The sequence below is a fragment of the Canis lupus genome, chromosome 33, assembly GCF_011100685.1.
Source record: "Canis lupus familiaris isolate Mischka breed German Shepherd chromosome 33, alternate assembly UU_Cfam_GSD_1.0, whole genome shotgun sequence".
Taxonomy (NCBI): Eukaryota; Metazoa; Chordata; class Mammalia; order Carnivora; family Canidae; genus Canis; species Canis lupus.
The window spans coordinates 31,293,611-31,315,318 of NC_049254.1; the positions used below are offsets into that span (position 1 = coordinate 31,293,611).

The 21,708-nt window shown below is 42.3% G+C and overlaps 1 protein-coding gene across 6 annotated transcripts in view; it reads left to right on the forward strand.

The window, feature by feature from the left end:
* Positions 1-2,853: 2,853 nt before the first annotated feature.
* The window catches only part of ACAP2 (ArfGAP with coiled-coil, ankyrin repeat and PH domains 2), a 128,470-nt gene continuing 109,615 nt past the window's right edge, over positions 2,854-21,708 (forward strand). For 3 of the 6 annotated variants that reach the window (XM_038583224.1, XM_038583226.1, XM_038583225.1), the window contains exon 1: positions 2,857-2,990. In XM_038583224.1, coding sequence (XP_038439152.1) covers positions 2,938-2,990 — 53 coding nt within the window. In that variant the 5' untranslated portion in view covers positions 2,857-2,937. Of the gene's footprint in view, positions 2,991-21,708 lie in introns of all 6 variants that reach the window. The other 3 variants (XM_038583230.1, XM_038583229.1, XM_038583228.1) reach the window with 3 other exon arrangements.

A 21,708-nucleotide genomic window follows, 5' to 3' on the forward strand; every position in this document is an offset into this window, starting at 1 on the left:
GACACAGGCAGAGGGAGAAGCAGGCTCCAGGGAAGGAGCCTGACCTGGGACTTGATCCCCAGTCTCCAGGATCACAACCTGGGCTGAAAGCGGTGCTAAGCCACCCAGGCTGCCCAGAGGCATATGTAATTTAAAAAAGAAACCAAATTACCATATGATTTCACTTATACATTTAAGTATGTAAGTATGTTTCTTTTTTTTAAATTTTTTAAAAAAATTTTAATTTATTTATGATAGTCACAGAGAGAGAGAGAGAGAGAGAGGCAGAGACACAGGCAGAAGGAGAAGCAGGCTCCATGCACCGGGAGCCCGACGTGGGATTCGATTCCGGGTCTCCAGGATCGTGCCCCAGGCCAAAGGCAGGCGTCAAACCGCTGTGCCACCCAGGGATCCCTGTAAGTATGTTTCTTAAACTCCTTAAGAATTCCTTAAGGAATTTAAGAATCAAAACAAATAAGCAAAGAGAAAAAATAAGAGAGAGAGATCAAGAGACAGCCTCTGAATTATAGGGAACGAATTGATCGTGGGGTGGGGGGGATAGGTTAGTGATGGGGACTAAGGGGTGCACTTGCCCTGAGGAGCACAGGGTGATATATGCAAGTGTCGATAACTATACTGTACATCCGAAACCAATATAACAGCTGTGTGTTAAGTAGAATTATTATTATTTTTTTAGAATTTTTCTTATTTATTCATGAGAGACAGAGAGAGAGAGAGAGAGAGAGAGGCAGAGACACAGGCAGAGGGAGAAGCAGGCTCCATGCAGGGAGCCCGATGTGGGACTCGATCCTGGGTCTCCAGGATCAGGCCCTGGACTGAAGGCAGTGCTAAACCGCTGAGCCACCTGGGCTGCCCTGTTAAGTAGAATTAAAACAAAAGGTTAAGAAAATAAAAAAAGGGGATCCCTGGGTGGCGCAGCGGTTTGGCGCCTGCCTTTGGCCCAGGGCGCGATTCTGGAGACCCGGGATCGAATCCCACATCGGGCTCCCGGTGCATGGAGCCTGCTTCTCTCTCTGCCTCTCTCTCTCTCTGTAACTATCATAAATAAATAAAACTTAAAAAAAAATAAAAAAAACTAAAATTCTATAAAAAAAAAAAGAAAATAAAAAAAGAAACCCAGTTTAAAATCAAGGCAGAAACATATATACTGCTTGTATAGTCTCAGAAACGTCTCAACATGACACTATTCCTTTTCTTTTTTCCTTTCCTTTTTATACTGTTAATTTCTAATGGTGCAAAAGGAGATCAAGATGCAAGCTCTGGTTATGTAAACCATCATCCCATCATGCTACACTTAGCCAGACGGGCGACACGGTTATGTAAAACTTGAGGCAGTGGAAGTGAGGAGGCTTACATTTATTATTTATTCATTTATTTATTTTTTATAAAATTTATTTACTCACGAGAGACACAGAGAGAGAGTGAGAGAGAGGCAGAGACCCAGGCAGAGGGAGCAGCAGGCTCCACGCAGGGCCCCGATGCGGGGCTCCATCCTGGGTCTCCAGGGTCACGCCCCGGGCTGCAGGCGGCGCTAACCGCTGGGCCACCGGGCGTCCCCGGGAGGCTTACACCTAGACTTTGACCACAGCACTGAAGAGAGCGGTACCGGGATGCTGGCAGCCCCGCTCCCGGCGTGGCTTCTCCGTGGCCTCGTGTCCTTGGACTTCTTAGTTCGGCTTCGGGGCAACTGCATCCCATCAGCGCTTTCCCTTCACTTTACAGCCACACAGACGTTCCCATCTCTTTGCCTTCAGGCTCTCGCTCGCAGCCACTCTGCTGCCGTTGCGTTTTATGGACATGCTTCAGCTTGCGCTGCATTTAAGTGTAATGCTTGTTTTTTTAAAAAAATATTTTATTTACTTATTTATTCATGAGACACAGAGGGGGGGGGCAGAGACGCAGGCAGAGGGAGACGCGGGCTCCACGCGGGGATGCGGGACTCGAACCCGAGACCCGGGGTCACGCCCCGGGCTGCAGGCGGCGCTAACCGCTGAGCCACCGGGCTGCGCAGGTATAGTGTGTTCATCGTGGTTTCTTCTTCTGCTTTTTTTTTTTTTTTTTTTTTTCTTTTCTTCCTTTTCTCCGGCCACTGGCATCTTAGGCTGGGTCCGACGCCGGCAGCCTGCAGGGCTCCGGGGGCGAGTGTGCAGGGGGGCGGCGCGGGCCACGGGGCAGGGAGCCCGGCCGTCCGACCCGCCGCCTGCGAGCCGGGGAAAGCCCCGGAGGTCTCGGGGCTGCCCCCCCCGCCCCCCCCGCGCGACCCCTCTCCTACCTGCCGGGACCCTCCCGAGCGAGGCCCGCTCGCCCCGCAAACCGGATCCGCGGTCCCCTGCGCGGCAGACGCCGTCGACGAGAGCCACGAGCGCCCCCGGCCCGCCGCCTCCCCGCCGCTCCCGGCGTGCCCCGCGGCCCCACGCGCTGGCAGCTCGGCGGGGCGGGGCCTCCGAGGGAAGCGCCGCGCTCGGCCACGTGACTTCCTTCCGGGGGAGCCTCCGCGGGCCTCCCAGCCACCGGCGCGGCCCGCCCCACCACGCCTGCGCGCCCGGCGAGGGGGCGGGGCGCGCCCACGACCGCGCCGCTCATTGGCTCGCGCTGCCGTCGCTCGGCTGCGTTGCCGCGGCGCCCGCGGGGGCGGGGCCGCCGGAAGCCCCGCCCCCCGGCCGCCGGGCCCGTGGCTGGCTGGCGGAGGCTGTCACTCCCGGGCGGCTTCCCTGCGGCCGGCGCTCGGCTGGGGGCGGGAGGAGGAGGGGCCGGCCTGGGGCCCGACCAGCCGCCGCCGCCGCCGCCGCCGCCGCCGCCTGCGCGGGGCTATGAGCAGCGGGCGACGCGCCCTCCGCCGCTCCGCGCAGCGCTAGTCGCCGCCCGGGTGCCCAGCGCCGCGGCCCGCGGCCCCCTCGGCTTCCCCCCCAGCGCGGCCGGCGACGAGGCGGGGGCAGGATGAGGATGGCGGTGGACTTCGAGGAGTGCCTCAAGGACTCGCCCCGCTTCAGGTACCGGCGGCCTGCCAGGCCCCGAGCCCCGGCGCGCTTCCTCCCGCCGCCGCGGCCCTGCCTGCGCTCCGCCCCCGGCCCCGCCGACGAGGCCCGGCGCCCGCACCCCCCGCCCCCCGTCCAGGGCCCGGCCGCCCGGCGGGTCTGCGGGGGGCGGAAGTGGGAGCGCCCTGCCTCCTCCCGGCGGCTCCGTCCCCGGCTGGGCTGGGCTCGGTCCTCGGCCCGGGGCTCGGTCCTCGGCTCCGTCCTCGGCTCCGGGGCTCCATCCTCGGCCCAGGCTGCGTCCTCGGCCCCGGGGCTCCATCCTCGGGCCGGGCTCCGTCGGCCGAGCCGAGCGGCAGCCCTGGGCGACCCGAGCCCGTGCGCCCCCGCCTCCGCCTCCGCCTCCGGTGCGCGCCCCTCGGGGCTCCAGAGCGGTTTCCAGGGGACCCCTTTGCTGGGTTCTATCTCCCGGCGCGTTCGTACGGCTGCCCTCGGGCCGCTCGGGAGTAAGGGGGGCCTTGGGACGAGCGTTAGCCGGTGAGCCCCCGGGTCCGAGCCTGCCCAGCTGCAGGCCGAGCGGCGCTCAGGGATGCTTGCCTGCATCCTTCTGGGAGCTAGCTGTGCGCATCTTTTTTTTTTTTTTTTTTTTTAAAGATTTTATTTATTTGTTAGAGACCCAGAGATAGAGAGAGAGAGAGGCAGAGGGAGAAGCAGGCTCCACGCAGGGAGCCCGACGGGGGACTCGATCCCACGACCCTGGGGTCACGCCCTGGGCTGCAGGCGGCGCTAACCGCTGGGCCACCCGGGCCGCCCCATGTTCTCTTTCTTACCACGGATTTCCCCATTCCCTTTACAGTGAAACGCAAAGAATTGGTAAAACCGAGGAACTCCCACTTCTAAGAACATTTTGTTTTGTTTTGCCTTTTTTTTTTTTTTTTTTCCTTTGGAGGAGGGTGTTAATTTTATTCGCAGCTTAGAGCTGTTGTTTGTAAAAAGCTGCATCTGGTTTGATCGCGGTTGTTGGCATTCGTTTTTTGACAGTTTTATGGTCCACGTGAATTAAAAGGACCCAGAGGGGACACGCATGGATTGCCTAGGACAGCTTCTCAGGTTGGAGTGCAGACTGTGGCAGATGAAGTGATTTTTAAAGTATACCTCAGAAAACCCTGCTTTTCGTGAATTTTTGTTTATATGACTTGGCTTTTTTTTTTTTTTTTTTTTTTAATGAAGCAGCACAGTATTTTTCCTCTGGAGAATGTGGATTTATACTCAATTTGTTTCACATATTAAGTTTTATTAAAAAAAAAAAACAAGTTGAGAGAAGGGATATGGAAATACTTGTGGCCACTGATGTTCAGAAACTTGTGATGTCTTTGTTTTTGAAATAAAGGAACCATTGAATATAAAATAAGAGGGAAAGATACTGATTAGATCGTATGGAATATTATGGTGAACTTTGTTAAACTTGAGTATATTCTATTTTAATTCAGTATTAGAGATTTTTCAAGCGTTGCTTCTGGTATTCCAGTTATTGTTGGCTGCACATTGGGAAGAGAAGTCAAGCTTGAAGGAACTCCAGTATCTGGTATACGTTTTTTTAAAGCTGCATTAGATTTGCGATAGAAGGGGGGCCTCCCTGGTGACTAGATCAGTTAAGCATCTTCCTTTGGCTTGGTCTTGATCTCAGGGTCCTGGGATCCCCTCCTGAGTCTGACTCTGCTCAGCAGGGAGCCTGCTTCTCCCTCTCTCTTTCCCTCTCTCTGCCTTCTGCTCTGCCTGCTTGTGCTCTTTCTCTTATTCTCTGTCAAATAAATAAAATCTTAAAAAAAAAATGATTTGCAATGGAAGTATGCCAAGAAATAAAAGTCTCATCGCTCACATTCCTAATTTTTCCAGTCTCTATGTAAGTTTGTATAGCATTTGAAAATAATGTTTTAGAATTCTTTTATCCATATGCTTCATGTATAAGAGAAACTTGACTTTTAAGAGTATCTGCATGTTGTGAGTGATATGTTGAAACTTTCGTATTAGAACAGAAGATTTGTGAGGGGTGAGCTTGTTAGTGGTTTTGGTTTTGTTTTTGCTTTTTAAAAAAATCTTAGATTTTATTTAAGAGAGAGTGTGGGAGAGCATGAGCAGGGGCATAGACCGGGTGGGGGGAGCAGCTGCAGAGGGAAAAGAGACTCCCTGCTGAGCAGAGAGGCTGCCTCTGGTCTCCATCCCAGCACCGCGAGGTCACGATGTGAGCCGAAGGCAGACACTTAACTGACTGAGCCACCCTGGCGCCCTGTTTATGCTTTTTTTTTTTTTTTTTTTTTAAAGATTTTACTTATTTATTCATGAGAATACACAGAGAGGAGAGAGAGGCAGAGTGTGGCATAAGCAGGCTCCATGCAGGGAGCCCGATGTGGGACTCGATCCCGGGTCCCCAGGATCACACCCTGGGCTGCTAAACCGCTGAGCCACCAGGGCTACCCCCTGTTTATGCTTTTTGATTGCAAGGCAGCTGCACCATTTATTCCTTGTGGGGTTCTGATCTGTTGTGCTGCTTTTAAACTAATTCTTACTTTTATGTTCCTTCATACACAAATCTTATGGCATTTAAGTCTGGCATGGGGACATGCCTTAGGTGTTGTAGAATTGATGCAGAAGGCAGATCTTGCTGAAGAAAAATTTCACCAGTGTTCAAGTTTTAATCATTAATTGTCCTGCTAGGTTGTAAAGGAAAATTGGAGGGGAGATTGATGAAATAGGGGGAGAAGGATGTTGCTATTGCAGCATTGTCTGTAGTAATTTGAATAAAGCCAATGGTTACGTTTACATTCCTATGAACATTTTTTTGTTTGTTTTGTTTTTAGATTGGAAGGCACGTTTCATTGTGTAATTTTGTGCATCCAGATTTAGTTTTTTAAAAACCAGTCTAAAGGTCAACATCTTGTTCATCTAAAAATCTATCAGAAAGTACATGTGCCTAAGTATACTTTTTTTAAGTGGGAATTTTCCATTTTGATCAACATTTGTTTGAACAAGTTTGAATTTGTTTGGACCCTAAATTGTATATGCAGTTGGTCTTTAAAATTTTATAAAATTTTAATAAAATTGTGCTTTTATTTAAACATGTGGTTCACACAGGAAGTGAATATTTTATTTTTAAAGGTTTTATTTATTTATTCATGAGAGATGCAGAGAGAGAGGCAGAGACACAGGCAGAGGGAGAAGCAGGCTCCCTGCGGGGAACCTGATGTGGGACTCGATCCCCGGTTTCTAGGATCACTAAACCGCTGAGCCACCCAGGGATCCCCGAATATTTTGTTTGAAACAAAAAGCTGAATTAATTTGTGCTTTCTGAATTGTAAAACATTTTTGCTCTAACTAGTGTTCAAATATAAAAATACTGGCATTTATAAGTCTTCAAAACTTTAGTTTTTACCTGACGCACATTTATGTTTTATCCTTAACACTGTTTGTTGTGTGCCGTTCTGAAAGTTTTTTCATTTGTAGATTTTGTTTCAGATATGGTCTTTATTGGAGAACTTAGGAAAAAAATCTTAAAAAGGTTTTTTGGGGAGAAAGGTTTTAATGGGTGAAGGACTTTGATATAATATTTATCTATCTATTTAGGTTATGTTTTGCTCTTAAATCGCAAATTTACCTTCCATCTTTAGAACAGATAGACTTAACAACTGATGCTTTATGCATGGCAAACATAGAGGGCGAGGAATATGGGGAAACATCCTTTCATTTCTGGAGTGGTAGAATGGAATTATTAAGTAGATCTATTGTGAACTGAAATACAGGTATCCTGCTATTCCTCATTGCAGCTTGTAATTCCTCATTTAGTGTAATACCAATTTAAGTTGAAATAAGGAAGAACAAGCTGCTATAATATGGCAGACAGATTTCTTTTTTTTTTTTTTTCAGAGAGATTTCATACTAGATGCTTTTATGGCTATTCTCTCATTTAATATTAAAATATATTGTGAAGTAGGAATTATCTTCATTTTTAAAATTCAAAAAAGAAATCCCAAACTTGATATCTTGAGAAGTTAAAATTAACTTTTTTAATGGTGGACTTTCAAATGTTCGACCTGGTGAATTCACTCTTTTTATGCTGTCTCTCAAGCCACAGGGTTTAGTTGTGTTAATTAAATTTGCATTAAGTTGGTTTATGGTGTTTTTTTTTTTAATCATACAGAAAGTTAAAAACTGGTTTTAGGGTATTGCCTAGAAAAGTCTCCCCATCCCATTATTATTTATAGGATATTTTTCTATCATTTCATAGTAATTTTTAGTTTCCTGTAATAAAGCTGGATTTTAGTTTTGAGAGAGTTCAATTTTATTTTCTTCCTAATAGAAGTCATTTGTCCTAACACTTTTTATTGAATAGTTAATATTATTTACACACACACACACACACACACACACACTCCTTTGTATATTTTTCTGGGTTCTACTCTTTTTCACTAATATATTTGTCTATTTGTCAAATACCATTAATATTTTAGTTACAATACTTTTCATAACTAGTCTGTTGTAATATCTGGTGGGACAAGTTTTCCCTTGTCTCCCCCCCCCCCAATTTATTTTTCTTATTTATTTATTTATTTATTTTTATTTTTTAATTTTTTTTAATTTTTTATTTATTTATTTATGATAGTCACACAGAGAGAGAGAGAGAGGCAGAGACACAGGCAGAGGGAGGAGCAGGCTCCATGCACCGGGAGCCCGATGTGGGATTCGATCCCGGGTCTCCAGGATCACGCCCTGGGCCAAAGACAGGCACCAAACCGCTGCGCCACCCAGGGATCCCCCCCCCCCCAGTTTAATGGCTATTCTTAAATATTGTGTTTTTGTAGTACTTTCTTCAATTTCAGAAAAGGGTATGCCATTCTGGTGTATTTTGCCCTTCTTTCTTTTCTTTTTTTTTTTTTTAAGATTTTATTTATTTATTCATGAGAGACACACACAGAGAGAGAGAGAGAGACAGAGACACAGAGACACAGGCAGAGGGAGAAGCAGGCTCCATGCAGGGAGCCCGACGTGGAACTCGATCCCGGGACTCCAGGATCACGCCCTGGGCTGAAGGTGGAAACTCAACCACTGAGCCACCCAAGGCTTCCTGCCCTTATTTCTTTAAAAACTTTTTCTTCTATAAAATTTCAGTGTTGTTACATACAAAGGTATGTTTACAAGAAACATACTTTAGTTTTTTTAAATTTTTAAAAAATATTTTAAAAACATATTTGACAGCACAAGCAGGGGGAGCGGCAGAGGGAGAGGGAGAAGCAGGCTCCCTGCTGAGCAGGAATCAGGTGCAGGGCTTGATCCCAGGACTCTGGGATCACAACTGGAGCCAAAGGCAGATGCTTAACTGACTGAGCACCCAGGAGTATTTTTCTTTTTGTTTTTTAATGATAATTTGCTTTTATTTATTTATTTTTAAATACTCTCTATACCCAGTGTGGGGCTTGAACTCATACAGGAAACATACTTTAGATTCAAAGACACAAATAGGTTGAAAGCAAAAGGATAAAAAAGATAAATCATGCAAACAGTACCCAAAAGAGAGTTGGAATCATATACTAATATCACTTAAAATAGACCTTAAGATAAAAATTACTAGAGATAAAGGACATTTTATAATGATAAAAAGGTCAATCCATCAGGAAGACCTAACACCTACACACTTTCACTTAGCAGATCCCCAAATACTTGAAGCAAAAACTGACAGAATTCAAGGAAGAAATAGACAATTCAGTAATAAGAGTTGAAAACATAAATACTTTCAATAATGGGCGGAACAATTAGGAGAAGATCAACAAGGAAATAGATGTGAGTTATAACACAATAAGCCAACAAGATAATAATAGGTGCATAATAAATGATAGATGTATAATAGATATAATTAAAACATAATCTATACAACATGTCATACAACAAAAGTGAGTTCACATTCTTCTCAAGTACATGTGAAACATTTTTCAGCATAGACTGTATGTTCGGCTATTAAGCAAGCTTCAGTAAATTTAAGTTTTGAGACCATGCAAAATATGTTCTTTGACCACCATGAAATGAAACTAGAAATCAGTAACAAGAAAATCATGGGACGCCTGGATGGCTCAGCGGTTGAACGTCTGCCTTCGGCTCAGGTCCTAATCCCGGGTTTCGGGATCAGGTCCCGCTACAGGCTCTTTACGGGGAGCCAGCTTGTGCCTGTGTCTCTGCCTCTTTCTCTCTCAGTGTCTCTCATGAATAAATAAATCTTTAAAAAAAAATCCAAAAAAATCAGAAATATGTGGAAATTAAGTAACACAGTCTGAAATAACCAATGAATCTAAGAAGAAATCATAAAGGAAATTAGGAAGTACTTTCAGGGTTCCCTGGGTGGCTCAGTTGGTTAGCATTGTCTTTGGCTCCAGTCAGGATCCCAGGGTCCTGGATGGAGCCTGGCATCCAGCCTATCCAGCCCTGGGCTGGACGGGCTGGGTATCATCTCAGGCTCCTTGCTCAGCTGGGAGTGTGCTTCTCTCTCCCTCTGCCTGCCACTACCCCAGCTTGTACACTCTCTCTTGATCACTCTTTCTCAAAAAAAAAAAAAAAAAAAAAAGTCTTAAAAAAAGGAAATACTTTGAGACAAATAAAAACAAAACCATGTATAAAACTTATGGGATGCAGCTAAAGCAGTGCCTGGAGGAACATTTATACCTGCAAACATCTGTGTTAAAATCATCTCAAATCATAATCAAACCATAGAAAGAAACTACAAAAAGGAACTAGTGAAGTGATCTCAAAGCAGGAAGAGGGAGGAGATAAAGACTAGAGCAGAAATTTAAAAAGAGAATAGAAGAACAGGAGAAAAAGTAATAAAACCAAAAGTTAGTCTTTCAAAAAGATCAGTAAAATTGACATCTTCAGCTAGACCGAAAAGAAAAAGAAGACCCAAATGACTAGATTCAGGAATGGAAGGGAGGACATTGCTTTTGTCCTACAGAAATACAAAGGGTTATAAGAGAATATTGTGAATAATTCTATGACAATAAGCTAGATGAAATGGATATAGTCCTAGAAAGATGCAATCTATTGAAACCAACTCAGGAAGAAATGGAAAATCTGAATAGACCTAAAAATATATAAAATATATAATTTTATAAAATAATTTATATAATTTTATGTATATAATTTTACATGTATATGTATATATAAAGAGATTGAATTAATACTCAAAAAGCTTCCTCTAGGGGGCGCTTGGGTGGCTCAGTTGGTTAAGCGTCTGCCTTCAGCTCAGGTCAAGATCCCAGGGTCCTGGGATGGATCCTGACGCTCTGTGTTGGACTCGCTCCCTGCTCTTTTTTCTCCTTCCCACTACTCATGCTGTCGCGCTTTCTCTCTCTCTCAAATAAATAAATAAATAAATAAAATCTTTAAAAAGACAAAAGCTTCCTAGGTGGTTCAGTTGGTTAACTGTGTGCCTCCTGCTCAGGTCCTATCTAAGGGTCCTGGGATTAAGCCTCATGTGGGGCTCTGCTTGGTGGTGAGCCTGCTTCTCCCTCTTCCTTTCCTTCTGTGATCTCTCAAATAAAAAATCTTTAAAAAATTAAATAAAAAAAAAAGTGCCTCAGTTGGTTCAGCATCTGACTCTTTGTCTTGGCTCAGGTCTTGATCTTGGGGTTGTGGGTTCAGGTGTCCTGTTAGGCTCCATCCGGATGTAGAGCCTACTTAAAAAACAACAAAAACAAAAACAAAACTTCCCCCAAAGGAAAAGCCCAGGGTAAGATGGCTTTACCAATGAATTCTTCCAAATGTTTAAAGGTCAGTAAGCAATAATTCTTTACAAACTTTTCCATGAAATAGAAGAGGAGGTATCTCCAAGTCATTCTGTGAGGTCAGTGTTATTACCAAAGCCAAAGATATCACAAGAAAACAACAGACTGATAATCCTTTATAAATACAGATACAAGAATCCTTAGCAAAATATTAGCAAGCCAAATATAGCAACATATCAAAAAGATTGTACATCATGACCAAATGGGATTTATCCAGGAATGCAAAATACCAATGAAAGTAGAATAAAGGACAAAAACTATATAATCATCTTAATAGACACAGAACAAGCATTTGGCAATCCAACACACTTCCATAGTGAAAATATTTAGTAAAGCAGGAATACAGTACTTTCTTAACTTGGTAAAGAACATGTATGGAACATTCCTATATAACATCATATTTAAAAGTAAAAGACTAAAAGTTTTCTCCTATAACCGTGAATAAAAGTCCACTCTCTCTACTTCTATTCCACAATGTAGTAGGGGTAATAGCCAAAGTGTTTGGCAGGAAAGAAAAATAAAAGACATCCATATTAAAAAGAAGAAAAAAAAAAGTAGTGCTACAACTATTTTTACTTTTATTTTTTTAAAGATTTAATTTATTCATGAGAGACATAGAGAGGCAGAGACATAGGCAGAGGGAGAAGCAGGCTCCCTGTGGGGACCCCGATGTGGGACTTGATCCCAGGACCCCAGAATCATACCCCGAGCCAAAGGCAGAGATTCAACCCTGAGCTGCCCAGGTGTCCCTATTTCTACTTTTATTTATTTTTTAAAAGATTTTATTTATTTATTCAAGACAGAGAGAGAGAGAGGCAGAGACACAGGCAGAGGGAGAAGCAGGCTCCACGCAGGGAGCCCGACACCGGACTCCATCCCCGGCCTCCAGGATCATACCCCGGGCTGAAGGTGGTGCCAAACTGCTGGGCCATTGGGGCTGCCCTCTACTTTTAGATTATGTATCTTGTATATAGAAAATGTTAAGGAATCCACCAAAAATCTGTTGGAGCTAATAAGTTTAGCAAGCCAGCAGGATGTAAGGTCAGTGTACAAAAGTCATTTGTATTTCTATGTACTAGCAAAGAAAATCATTCTATTGAACAGTGGCATCAATAATAAAATATAAAGGCATAAATCTGGCCAAAGAAGTACAAGACTGTACACTGTATAGGATTGTACAGGGATCCCTGGGTGGCGCAGCGGTTTGGCGCCTGCTTTTGGCCCAGGGCACGATCCTGGAGACCTGGGATTGAATCCCACGTCAGGCTCCTGGTGCATGGAGCCTGCTTCTCCCTCTGCCTGTGTCTCTGCCTCTCTCTCTCTCTGTGTGTGTGACTATCGTAAAAAAAAAAAAAAAGGATTGTACAGTGAAAACTATATAACATCATTGAAAGAAATTAAAGACCTAAATTAAGGGAAAGATATTTCATGTTCATGGATCAGAAGACTTAATATTGTTAAGATTACAATATCCCCAAATTCTCTTCCCTTATAGGCTAAAGGCAACCCCTATCAAAATTTCCAGCTAATTTCTTTGAAGTCTGGCAAGTTCATCCTAAAATTCATATGGAAATGCAAGTGACCAGAATAGCCAAAACAACCCATAAAAAGAACGAAGTTGGAGGGTTTACTTCCCATTTTAAAAACACTACACAGCTATTGTAATCAAGACAGTGTGGAATTGGCATTTAAGTAAGATATATATAGATCAATGGAATAGAGTCCAGAAACCCTTAAATTTATGAAAAACCAGGTTTTGACAAGGGTTCCAGTACAATCAGTGGAGAAAGAATAGTCTTTTTAACAAGTGGTGCTGTAAACAACTGGACATCCACATGTAAAAGAATGAAGTTAGACCCCTGTATTGGATCTTATCTGAACATTAGGTCAAAAGGGATCATAGACCTAAATATAAGAGCTAAAACTATACAATTTTCAGAAGAAAACAAGAGTAAATCTTTGTACCCAAAATATTTACTTGAATTGTCTTGTTTCCAAAAGATTTACCTTGAATTAGGCAGTGGTTTTTTTAGGTACAATGCCTAAAGAACAAGCAAGTATAGAAAAAATTGGCAAATACGATTTCATCAAAGTTTAAAACTTTTGTGCTTCAAAGGACACATCAAGAATGTGAAAGGATGGGATCCCTGGGTGGCGCAGCGGTTTGGCGCCTGCCTTTGGCCCAGGGCACGATCCTGGAGACCCGGGATCGAATCCCACATCCCACATCGGGCTCCCGGTGCATGGAGACTGCTTCTCCCTCTGCCTGTGTCTCTGCCTCTCTCTCTCTCTCTCTCTCTCCTCTCTCTCTCTGTGACTATCATAAATAAATAAAAAAATAAAAATTAAAAAAAAAAAAAAGAATGTGAAAGGATGATGTATAGAATGGTAGGAAGTATTTGCAAATTATGTAAGGGATATGTATCCAAAGAATATAAAGAACTCTACAACTCAGCAATAAAAATGAGCAAATAATCCAGATTAAAAACAGGCAAAGGGGGACACCTGGGTGGCTCAGCGGTTTAGCGCCACCTTCGGCCCAGGGCATGATCTTGGAGACCCAGGATCGAGTCCCGCGTCGGGCTCCCTGCATGGAGACTGCTTCTCCCTCTGCCTGTGTCTCTGCCTCTCTCTCTCTCTCTCTGTCTCATGAATGAAGGAATAAATAAAATCTTAAAAAAAAAAAAGCAGGCAAGGATTTGAATAAACGTTTCTCCAAAGAAGATATACAAATGGTCAATAAGCACATGAAAACTACTCAAGATCATTGTTCAGCATATATTCAGTAACCATCTTGGGATTCTGTATTCTGAATCTTCTGGCTTCAAATTGGCTTTACCAGTGCACTTTGAAGACTTAGGTTTTGGCTTTCTCTGGTCTAAATGAGTTCCCATTTTTTTACCTGCCTTTCAGTTTCCAGAATAGTGTTGCTACTGTTACTCTTCTCTTCTTTGTCTTTGTGAATTAGTGCTTTAAAAAAATTTTTTTCTGTCATTTTAATTGGATTTTTGGAGAAAATGGAGGTAAATGGGTATGGCTAACCTACGGTGTTTAACTGGAAGTTTCTGGTGCTGTTGATAGGCAAAGCATAATTCATACTGGAGAACATTGTTTTAGGGTAGTAAATATGGACCAAGGATACAACCACTGGAGACAGATGACCTGTTGGACTTCTGTCTTTTTCATTTATTGGTAGTGAAATCTGTGGGCAGATTTCTGAATTTTTCCCAGGCTCAGTGAGTGAGAACAATACTGTCTTTCACGGAAGTAGATAGGGAACAACCCACTTAATGCTAATTCCCTTTCCTCTTTCTCTTGTGTCCTTGAAAAGAAGTTTGGATGATTTAGTTAAAGATGCTGGCTTTCCCATGTGGAAGTAGACTATTAGTTGGGAGCGTCTAGAATGCATGAAGAATTAGAATTAGGCATGTTACTTGTATATACGAAAATCGTCTAAGTTGGTGGATTAAGAAAGAATGCAAACAAATGGGCAAACTTCATTGAACTTTGTAGAAGTAAAGCAGTATAGGTCTTTAAAAAGAGCCATTTATAGATTTTATGTGTAGAGTATTTAAGAAAGTAGAGTGAGCAAAAGTAGAGGAAGAAAACAAAACGGAGGACATGATGCCTTGAAGATTTATATCTGAATGATGTCAGAGCAAAGGGTAAGTAAACTGAGAGGTCATGAAAGAAAACTCCCGTGAGGAAGTATATATATGTTTATTTGGGATTATGTGAAGTCTCTTTCCTTTGAATTGTATCTCTAGGAGGATCTGGACATTAAATGAGAAGAAATGTGAGTTAAATTAGTATATCATTATTCCTATTCCAGAGATGAAGAAATTTTCATAGAAAGAGTTGAATTGATTGCCATCTTGTAGTAATTTGTATCTTTTTTTTTCTTTCTTAAGATTATATTTATTTATTCATGAGAGACACAGAGAGAGGCAGAGAGAGAAGCGGGCTCCTCGCAGGAGCCCGATGTGGGACTCGATCCCAGATTCTGGGATCACGTTCTGAGCTGAAGGCAGATGCTCAACTGCTGAGCCACCAGGTGTCCCAAGTAATTTGTATCTTAAGTAAGTCAGGGAGCACCTAGATGGCTCAGTTGGTGGAGCTTGTGACTTTTGGTCTCAGGGTTGTAAATTCAAGTCCCACCTTTGGTATAGAGATTACTTAAAGGAATTTATTATTATTTTTTAAATAAGTCAGGATTCCTTAATGAAATGTAGTCAATTTTCCTTTTACAGTTTTTATATTTTCTGTGATGTCCCAGATATACTCATTTAAATATAAAAACTTTCACTGCTAAAAAACCCAGTGCAGTATTGAAATGTAAAACATGATAAAACAGTTTAATCCAAGGCAGGCAGTGGAGAGAGTCACTTAGATGATTAATATCAAGGATTTAACTTTGTTTTTGTATGTATTTTATTTTTTTAAATTAAAAATATTTTATTTATTTATTTGAGAGAGAGAGAGAGCAGAAGCAGGGGAGTGGGAGCCTGATTTGGGGGCTCTATCCCAGGACCCTGGGATCACGACCTGAGCAGAAGGCTCAGGTGAAAACTGGTTCCCTTGTATGTATTGTACTGTATTGTATTGCATTGTATTTATTTATTTATTTTATTTATTTATTAGTGAGAGAGAGGGAGAGACAGAGACAGAGACATAGGCAGAGGGAGGAGCAGGCTCCATGCAGAGAGGCTGATGTGGGACTTGATCCCGGGTCTCCAGGATCACACCCTGGGCCGAAGGCAGGTGCCAAACCACTGAACCACCCAGGCTGCCCACCTCCTTGGATTTTTGAGTCAATGTTTTGCACTAATATGATAATAAAGACTGGGTTTTATTGGTTATTGTCAAGTAATAGTTTTGCATGGATAAAAACAAGATACTTCCTAGCACATTTATCGTTTAATTGAAGACACTCTTTGGTATTTCTTTTAGGGTTTATCTTCTGGCTAAGAGCCATGTCAGTTTTTTTTTTCTTTTTTTAAAGATTTTATTTATTCATGAGAGACACAGAGAGAGAAGCAGAGACATAGAGGGAGAAGCAGGCTCCATGCAGGGAGCCCGATGTGGAACTTGATCCAGGACTCCAGGATCACGCCCTGAGCTGAAGGCAGATGCTCAATTGCTGAGCCTCCCAGGCGATCCCCATGTCAGTTTTTGTATGAAAATAACTTTGTTTTTCTTTGATATTAGAAGGCTATTTTACTGAAGTATGGAATAGTAGGTTGGTTTTTTTTTTTTAAAGTACAATGTCATTTCATCATCTTTTGTTCTTTTGTTTGTTTTTTAAGTCATTTGTTACAAGTTTTATTAGATTTATTGTTGCTATTCAAGGATAATGTATCTTTTTCTCTACTTTTTTTTTTCAAAGGTGGGGGAGGGAGAGAGAGAAAGAGGAGAGGAGAGGAGAGGAGAGGGTAGGGGCAGAAGGAGAGGGAAAAACAGATTCTCCAGTAGGCTCCACACCCAGCGTGGGGCTTGATCTCACCATCCTGAGATCATGACCTGAGCTGAAATCAAGAGTTAGATGATTGACTGAATCACTTCTGCTTTTTAAAACATTTTTTTCTTTGACTGGTTTTCAGCTGTTTTACTATTATATGTGTAGGTAGGGTTTCTGTTTTATTCATCCTCCTTGGGACTTGTAGAGTTTCTTCAACATGTGGGGTATGTAGGGTATGTCTTTGATCAGTTTCCAAAATTCCTGGCAGTTATCTCTTAAATATTGTTTCGCCTTTTTCTTTCCTTCTGGGCACTCAGTTACACATGTTAGAGTCTCTTGTGTCCTACACGTCTCATATTCTTTTCTGAAATGATAAGCTTCACAGAAAAGTAGAATATTGGGGATCCCTGGGTGGCTCAGCGGTTTCGCGCCTGCCTTTGGCCCAGGGCGCGATCCTGGAGTCTGGGATCGAGTCCCGCATCTCCCGGCATGGAGCCTGCTTCTCCCTCTGCCTGTGTCTCTGCCTCTCTCTCTCTCTCTCTCTCTCTCTGTGTCTATCATAAATAAATAAAAAATAAATCTTTAAAAAAAAAGAAAAGTAGAATATTATCTACTGATCTATATTCCTGTTTATTAAGCTCATCTTCCACTGTATATAATCTCCTGTGAAACCTATCTGTGGAGTTCCTTTTTTTTTTTTTAATTTTTATTTATTTATGATAGTCACACAGAGAGAGAGAGAGAGGCAGAAACATAGGCAGAGGGAGAAGCAGGCTCCATGCACCGGGAGCCCGACGTGGGATTCGATCCCGGGTCTCCAGGATCGCGCCCTGGGCCAAAGGCAGGCGCCAAACCGCTGCGCCACCCAGGGATCCCTGTGGAGTTCCTTTTTTTTTTTTTATTTTTTATTTTATTTATGATAGTCACAGAGAGAGAGAGAGAGAGAGGCAGAGACACAGGCAGAGGGAGAAGCAGGCTCCATGCACCTGGAGCCCGATGTGGGATTCGATCCCGGGTCTCCAGGATCGCGCCCTGGGCCAAAGGCAGGCGCCAAACCGCTGCGCCACCCAGGGATCCCCCTGTGGAGTTCCTTAATTGTGTTTTTCACTTTTGGAAATTTGATTTGGTTTTGTTTTTTATTGACTCTTTGGTGAAAATTGGCACCTTTGTATTTGTTCCTTGCCTATTTCTCTCTAGTTTCATGAACATATTATTGCCACTTTAAGTCCCTATATAATGAAACCAGTATTTAGGTAATTTGTGTGTCTATGTCTATTTGTTTTTTATTCATTCATTCTCGTCCTCCTCTTCTTCATTTCTTTTAGTGGGCTAGCATTTTTTATGTAATATTATAAGCTGTGTATGAAAAACTGTAAATGCTCTGGGTGATGTTCTCTTTCTCTTAAGATGATTCACTCTTTCCTTTGTTAGGTAGGTAGGGTAGTAGATGATCCTCTTAGTCCAGTCGTGGAATAAGCTTTATTAATTTCCTATTGCTGCTATAACATATTATCCCAAACTTTGTGGCCTAAAACAATACAAATTCATTCTTATAGTTTCAACACAGATCTAACTTGGCTAAAATCAAAGTGTTGGCAGGACTGCATTCCTTTCTAGACGTCTAGAAGAGAATTTTTTTTTTTATTTTTTTATTTTTTTATTTTTTTTTACCTTTTCCAGTATCAAGAGGCTGTCCACATTATTTGGCTCATGACACTCTTCTGTCTTCAGAGCCAGCAATTACTGGGGCACTTTCTGTTCTGCCTCCCTCTTTCACTTTTATAAAGATCCTCATGGCAATGTTGACCTACTTAGATATTTCCAGCATTTTCTCCCCACCCAAGTAATATGGTTATTAACCTTAATTCTGTGTGTTGCCTTAATTCACTTTATAGTGTAACCTAACATATTTATAGGTTCAGGGGAATAGCATGTTGACATCCTTCGGGGCCATTATTCTATCTACCACAGTTCCTTCCTCTGGCTTCCAAAGATTAACCTCTGCCCTAAATTTTTTATTTTTATTTTTATTTATTTATGATAGTCACAGAGAGAGAGAGAGAGAGAGAGAGGCAGAGACATAGGCAGAGGGAGAAGCAGGCTCCATGCACCGGGAGCCCGACATGGGATTTGATCCCGGGTCTCCAGGATCATGCCCTGGGCCAAAGGCAGGCGCCAAACCGCTGCGCCACCCAGGGATCCCTAACCTCTGCCCTATATGCAAAATATATTCACCCCATCCCAGCATCCCTATAAGTCTCAAGCCATGTTGCAATTTATATCATCTTCTTATAATCATACTGCAAAATTTTGGTAGTTTTGCTACTTTTTTGTTTAGTGGTATGTGGTACATTTTCTAGATTGTTAGGAAAATTCTTTTTTTTTTTTTTTTTGAAAATTCTTATGATTTAAAAACGGTTGTATCCTGTTTTATCAAGATGTTACAGCATAACACTTATTGCTTATGCCTGTTTTGGATGTGTTGCTCCTCCACTTTCCTGGATTATAGATAATATGATAGCTAATAATCTCATGCTAGTTACTTTCTTGAAGAGTGTAGGCAAATGATCTTGTAAAATACCCCACATTCTGAATTTGACTGTTTACTCTCGGTAGATTCTGTTTACATATTTTTAGCAAGAATACTCACAGGTGGTAGGTGTTGCATTATTTTCATCAGGAGACCAATGATGTTTGTCTTCTTGTTGGCATTGCTAATTTGGGTCACTGGTGCCATGGGTGGGAGACCAGAGGGAGTGGAGGATTGAAGATCAAAGGACTTGAGCTTGAGAAGGAGCTTGATCTTCAAGGAGCAAAAAGACTAGTGTAGGTTGGAGCAACCTGAGCAGAGGGGATAATGGTAGGAGGTAAGTTCAGAGAGATAGCAGGGACCAGATCAAGTTAGGCCTTATAGGTCATCCATAGAAAAAAGTTTGGATTTTATGATACATAGTGCAATAGGAAGTGCAGTAGGAAGTTATTAGAAAGCTTTTAGCAGTCATGAGCAATTATAAGGCTTACATTTTAAAAATATTTTGACTGCTGTTTGGAAAATTAGTCATAGGGGGCAACAGTGAATATAGAGAGACCAGTTAAGGAAGCCATTGCAAGAAACTAGTTATCAATGTAGGGGAGGCAAGAGATGATTTGGTAGATAGTGGAGATAATTTTTATCATAGAATCAATACAAATTGCTATTGAATTGTTTGTAGGGAATGAGAAGAATATAAATAACATTTTTGGCTGTAGCAACTGGGTGGATGGAGGTATTGCTTTAACTGATAAGGGGAAGGCAAGGGAAGATTAGGTTTGGGGTAAAAAAAAAAATCAAGAATTTGATTTTTGTACTTGTTGAGTCTGAGATAGACACCCAAGTGGACCTGTTAAGTAAAATTGGCACTTCTGCATAGCCTTTTGTAATTCTACTTTACAAGCAGATGCAGTCACCTCTCACACTCTCTTTTAGACTATATGTAAACTGTAACCAAGCTTACTAGCGTTATATCCTTTGAGCATACTTCCTTGCATATGATACTTAGGCTATAGACTTTTATTGCCAAAAATTACTTTCATAATATAGTCATAGATTCTTTATTTTCTTTTTTTTTTTAGATTCTTTATTTTCATGTAATATGCTCTAATTTTTATTTTAGGACTTTCTGTGTTACTGTACTATTGATGAATTGCAAAACTATAAGTAGTATATGAATTGTTTAGGTTTTCTTTTCCAATGTAGTAATTAGAGTCAAACCAAAATCTTTAGGTCCTCTTGGATAGTTTGTCATAGTTGAGAGACTCTGATTAATCTTTTTCTAGGCTTCTTCTCCCTCTGCCTGTGTCTCTGCCCCTCTCTCTGTCTCTGTGTCTCTCATGAATTAATAAATAAAATCTTTAAAAAAAATGAGCTCTTTGAAAAAAAAATGTAACTAAAGCTCCTTAAAAGCTATAAACGGCCATAAAAAATTGTTCCTAAGATGCTTATAGCAATTGAGAAATCAGGAGAGTAAGTGTGTTTTTTCCAAGGTAACTTTTGGAAGTGCATGCTTGTTTGGAGATATATTAAAATTTTTACCAGTGGTTACTTAATTTTTTTTTTAAGATTTATTTTAGAGAGAGAGAGACAGAGGAGAGAGGCAGAGGGAGAGGGAGAGAATCTCAAGCAGACTCCTTGCTGAGCACAACCCTGGGATCACCACCTGAACCAAAATCAAGAGTCACATGCTCAACTGACTGAGCCACCCAGGTGCCCCTCACACATTACTTTAAATTGTGTTCTAGGGATCCCTGGGTGGTGCAGCGGTTTAGCGCCTGCCTTTGGCCCAGGGTACGATCCTGGAGACCCGGGATTGAATCCCACGTCGGGCTCCTGGTGCATGGTGCCTGCTTCTCCCTCTGCCTATGTCTCTGCCTCTCTCTCTCTCTCTCTCTCTGTGACTATCATAAATTAAAAAAAAAAAAAATTGTGTTCTAGTTTATCTGTTACTCTGTAACAAATGAAAACTTAGGTACTTGAAACAACCATTAAAAAAATGAAACAACCATTTTATTTTGCTCAAGGTTTGTAGGTCAGGAGTTCGGAATGGTTTGGGCTGGATGGTTCATCTGTGGTCCATGGTCTGATAGTTGAGTGGCTGAGGCTGTAAGATCCACTTCCATATCTGATGTCCTGGCTCTTGGTCTTTCTGTCTTCTCTTCACATGGCATTTCATCCGTTAGAGCTTTTCCTTGTGAATAGGCTTCTCACAGCATGATAGTATTAGAGTAATTGCACTTAAATGGCAGCTAATTTTCTTTTTGTTTATTTATTTTTTAAAGTAATCTCTACACCCAATGTAGGGTTCGAACTCATGATCTCAAGATCAAGAGTAACATGCTTTTCCTACTGACCCAGCCACATGCTTCTTGGCAACTCATTTTTAAGAGACAGGAAGTTGAAACTAGCAGGCCGGGATCCCTGGGTGGCGCAGCGGTTTAGCGCCTGCCTTTGGCCCAGGGCGCAATCCTGGAGACCCAGGATCGAATCCCACGTCGGGCTCCCGGTACATGGAGCCTGCTTCTCCCTCTGCCTGTGTCTCTGCCTCTCTCTCTCTCTCTCTGTGTGACTATCATAAATAAATAAAAAAATTAAAAAAAAAAATTAAAAAAAAAAAAAAAAAAAAAACTAGCAGGCCGATTAAAGGCTAAGTTTAGAAGAGATACATCATTTCTACCATATTCTTTTAGAGCAGTCACAGGGGCCACCCAGATTCAGGAGAATAGAGAAATAGAAATATTGATATTTTGCTGGGGGAATGACAAGGTCATGTGGCAGATGACCATGTGTAGCCATCTTTAGAAAATACAGGCTGCTGCACATTGTGTCCAAACGTGTCTTGGCAATCATTATGAGGAAAATTAAGGTGCTGTAAGATTGCATATTTAAAGCTAAAAGCAAGCAGGTTTTGTCTGTCAAACT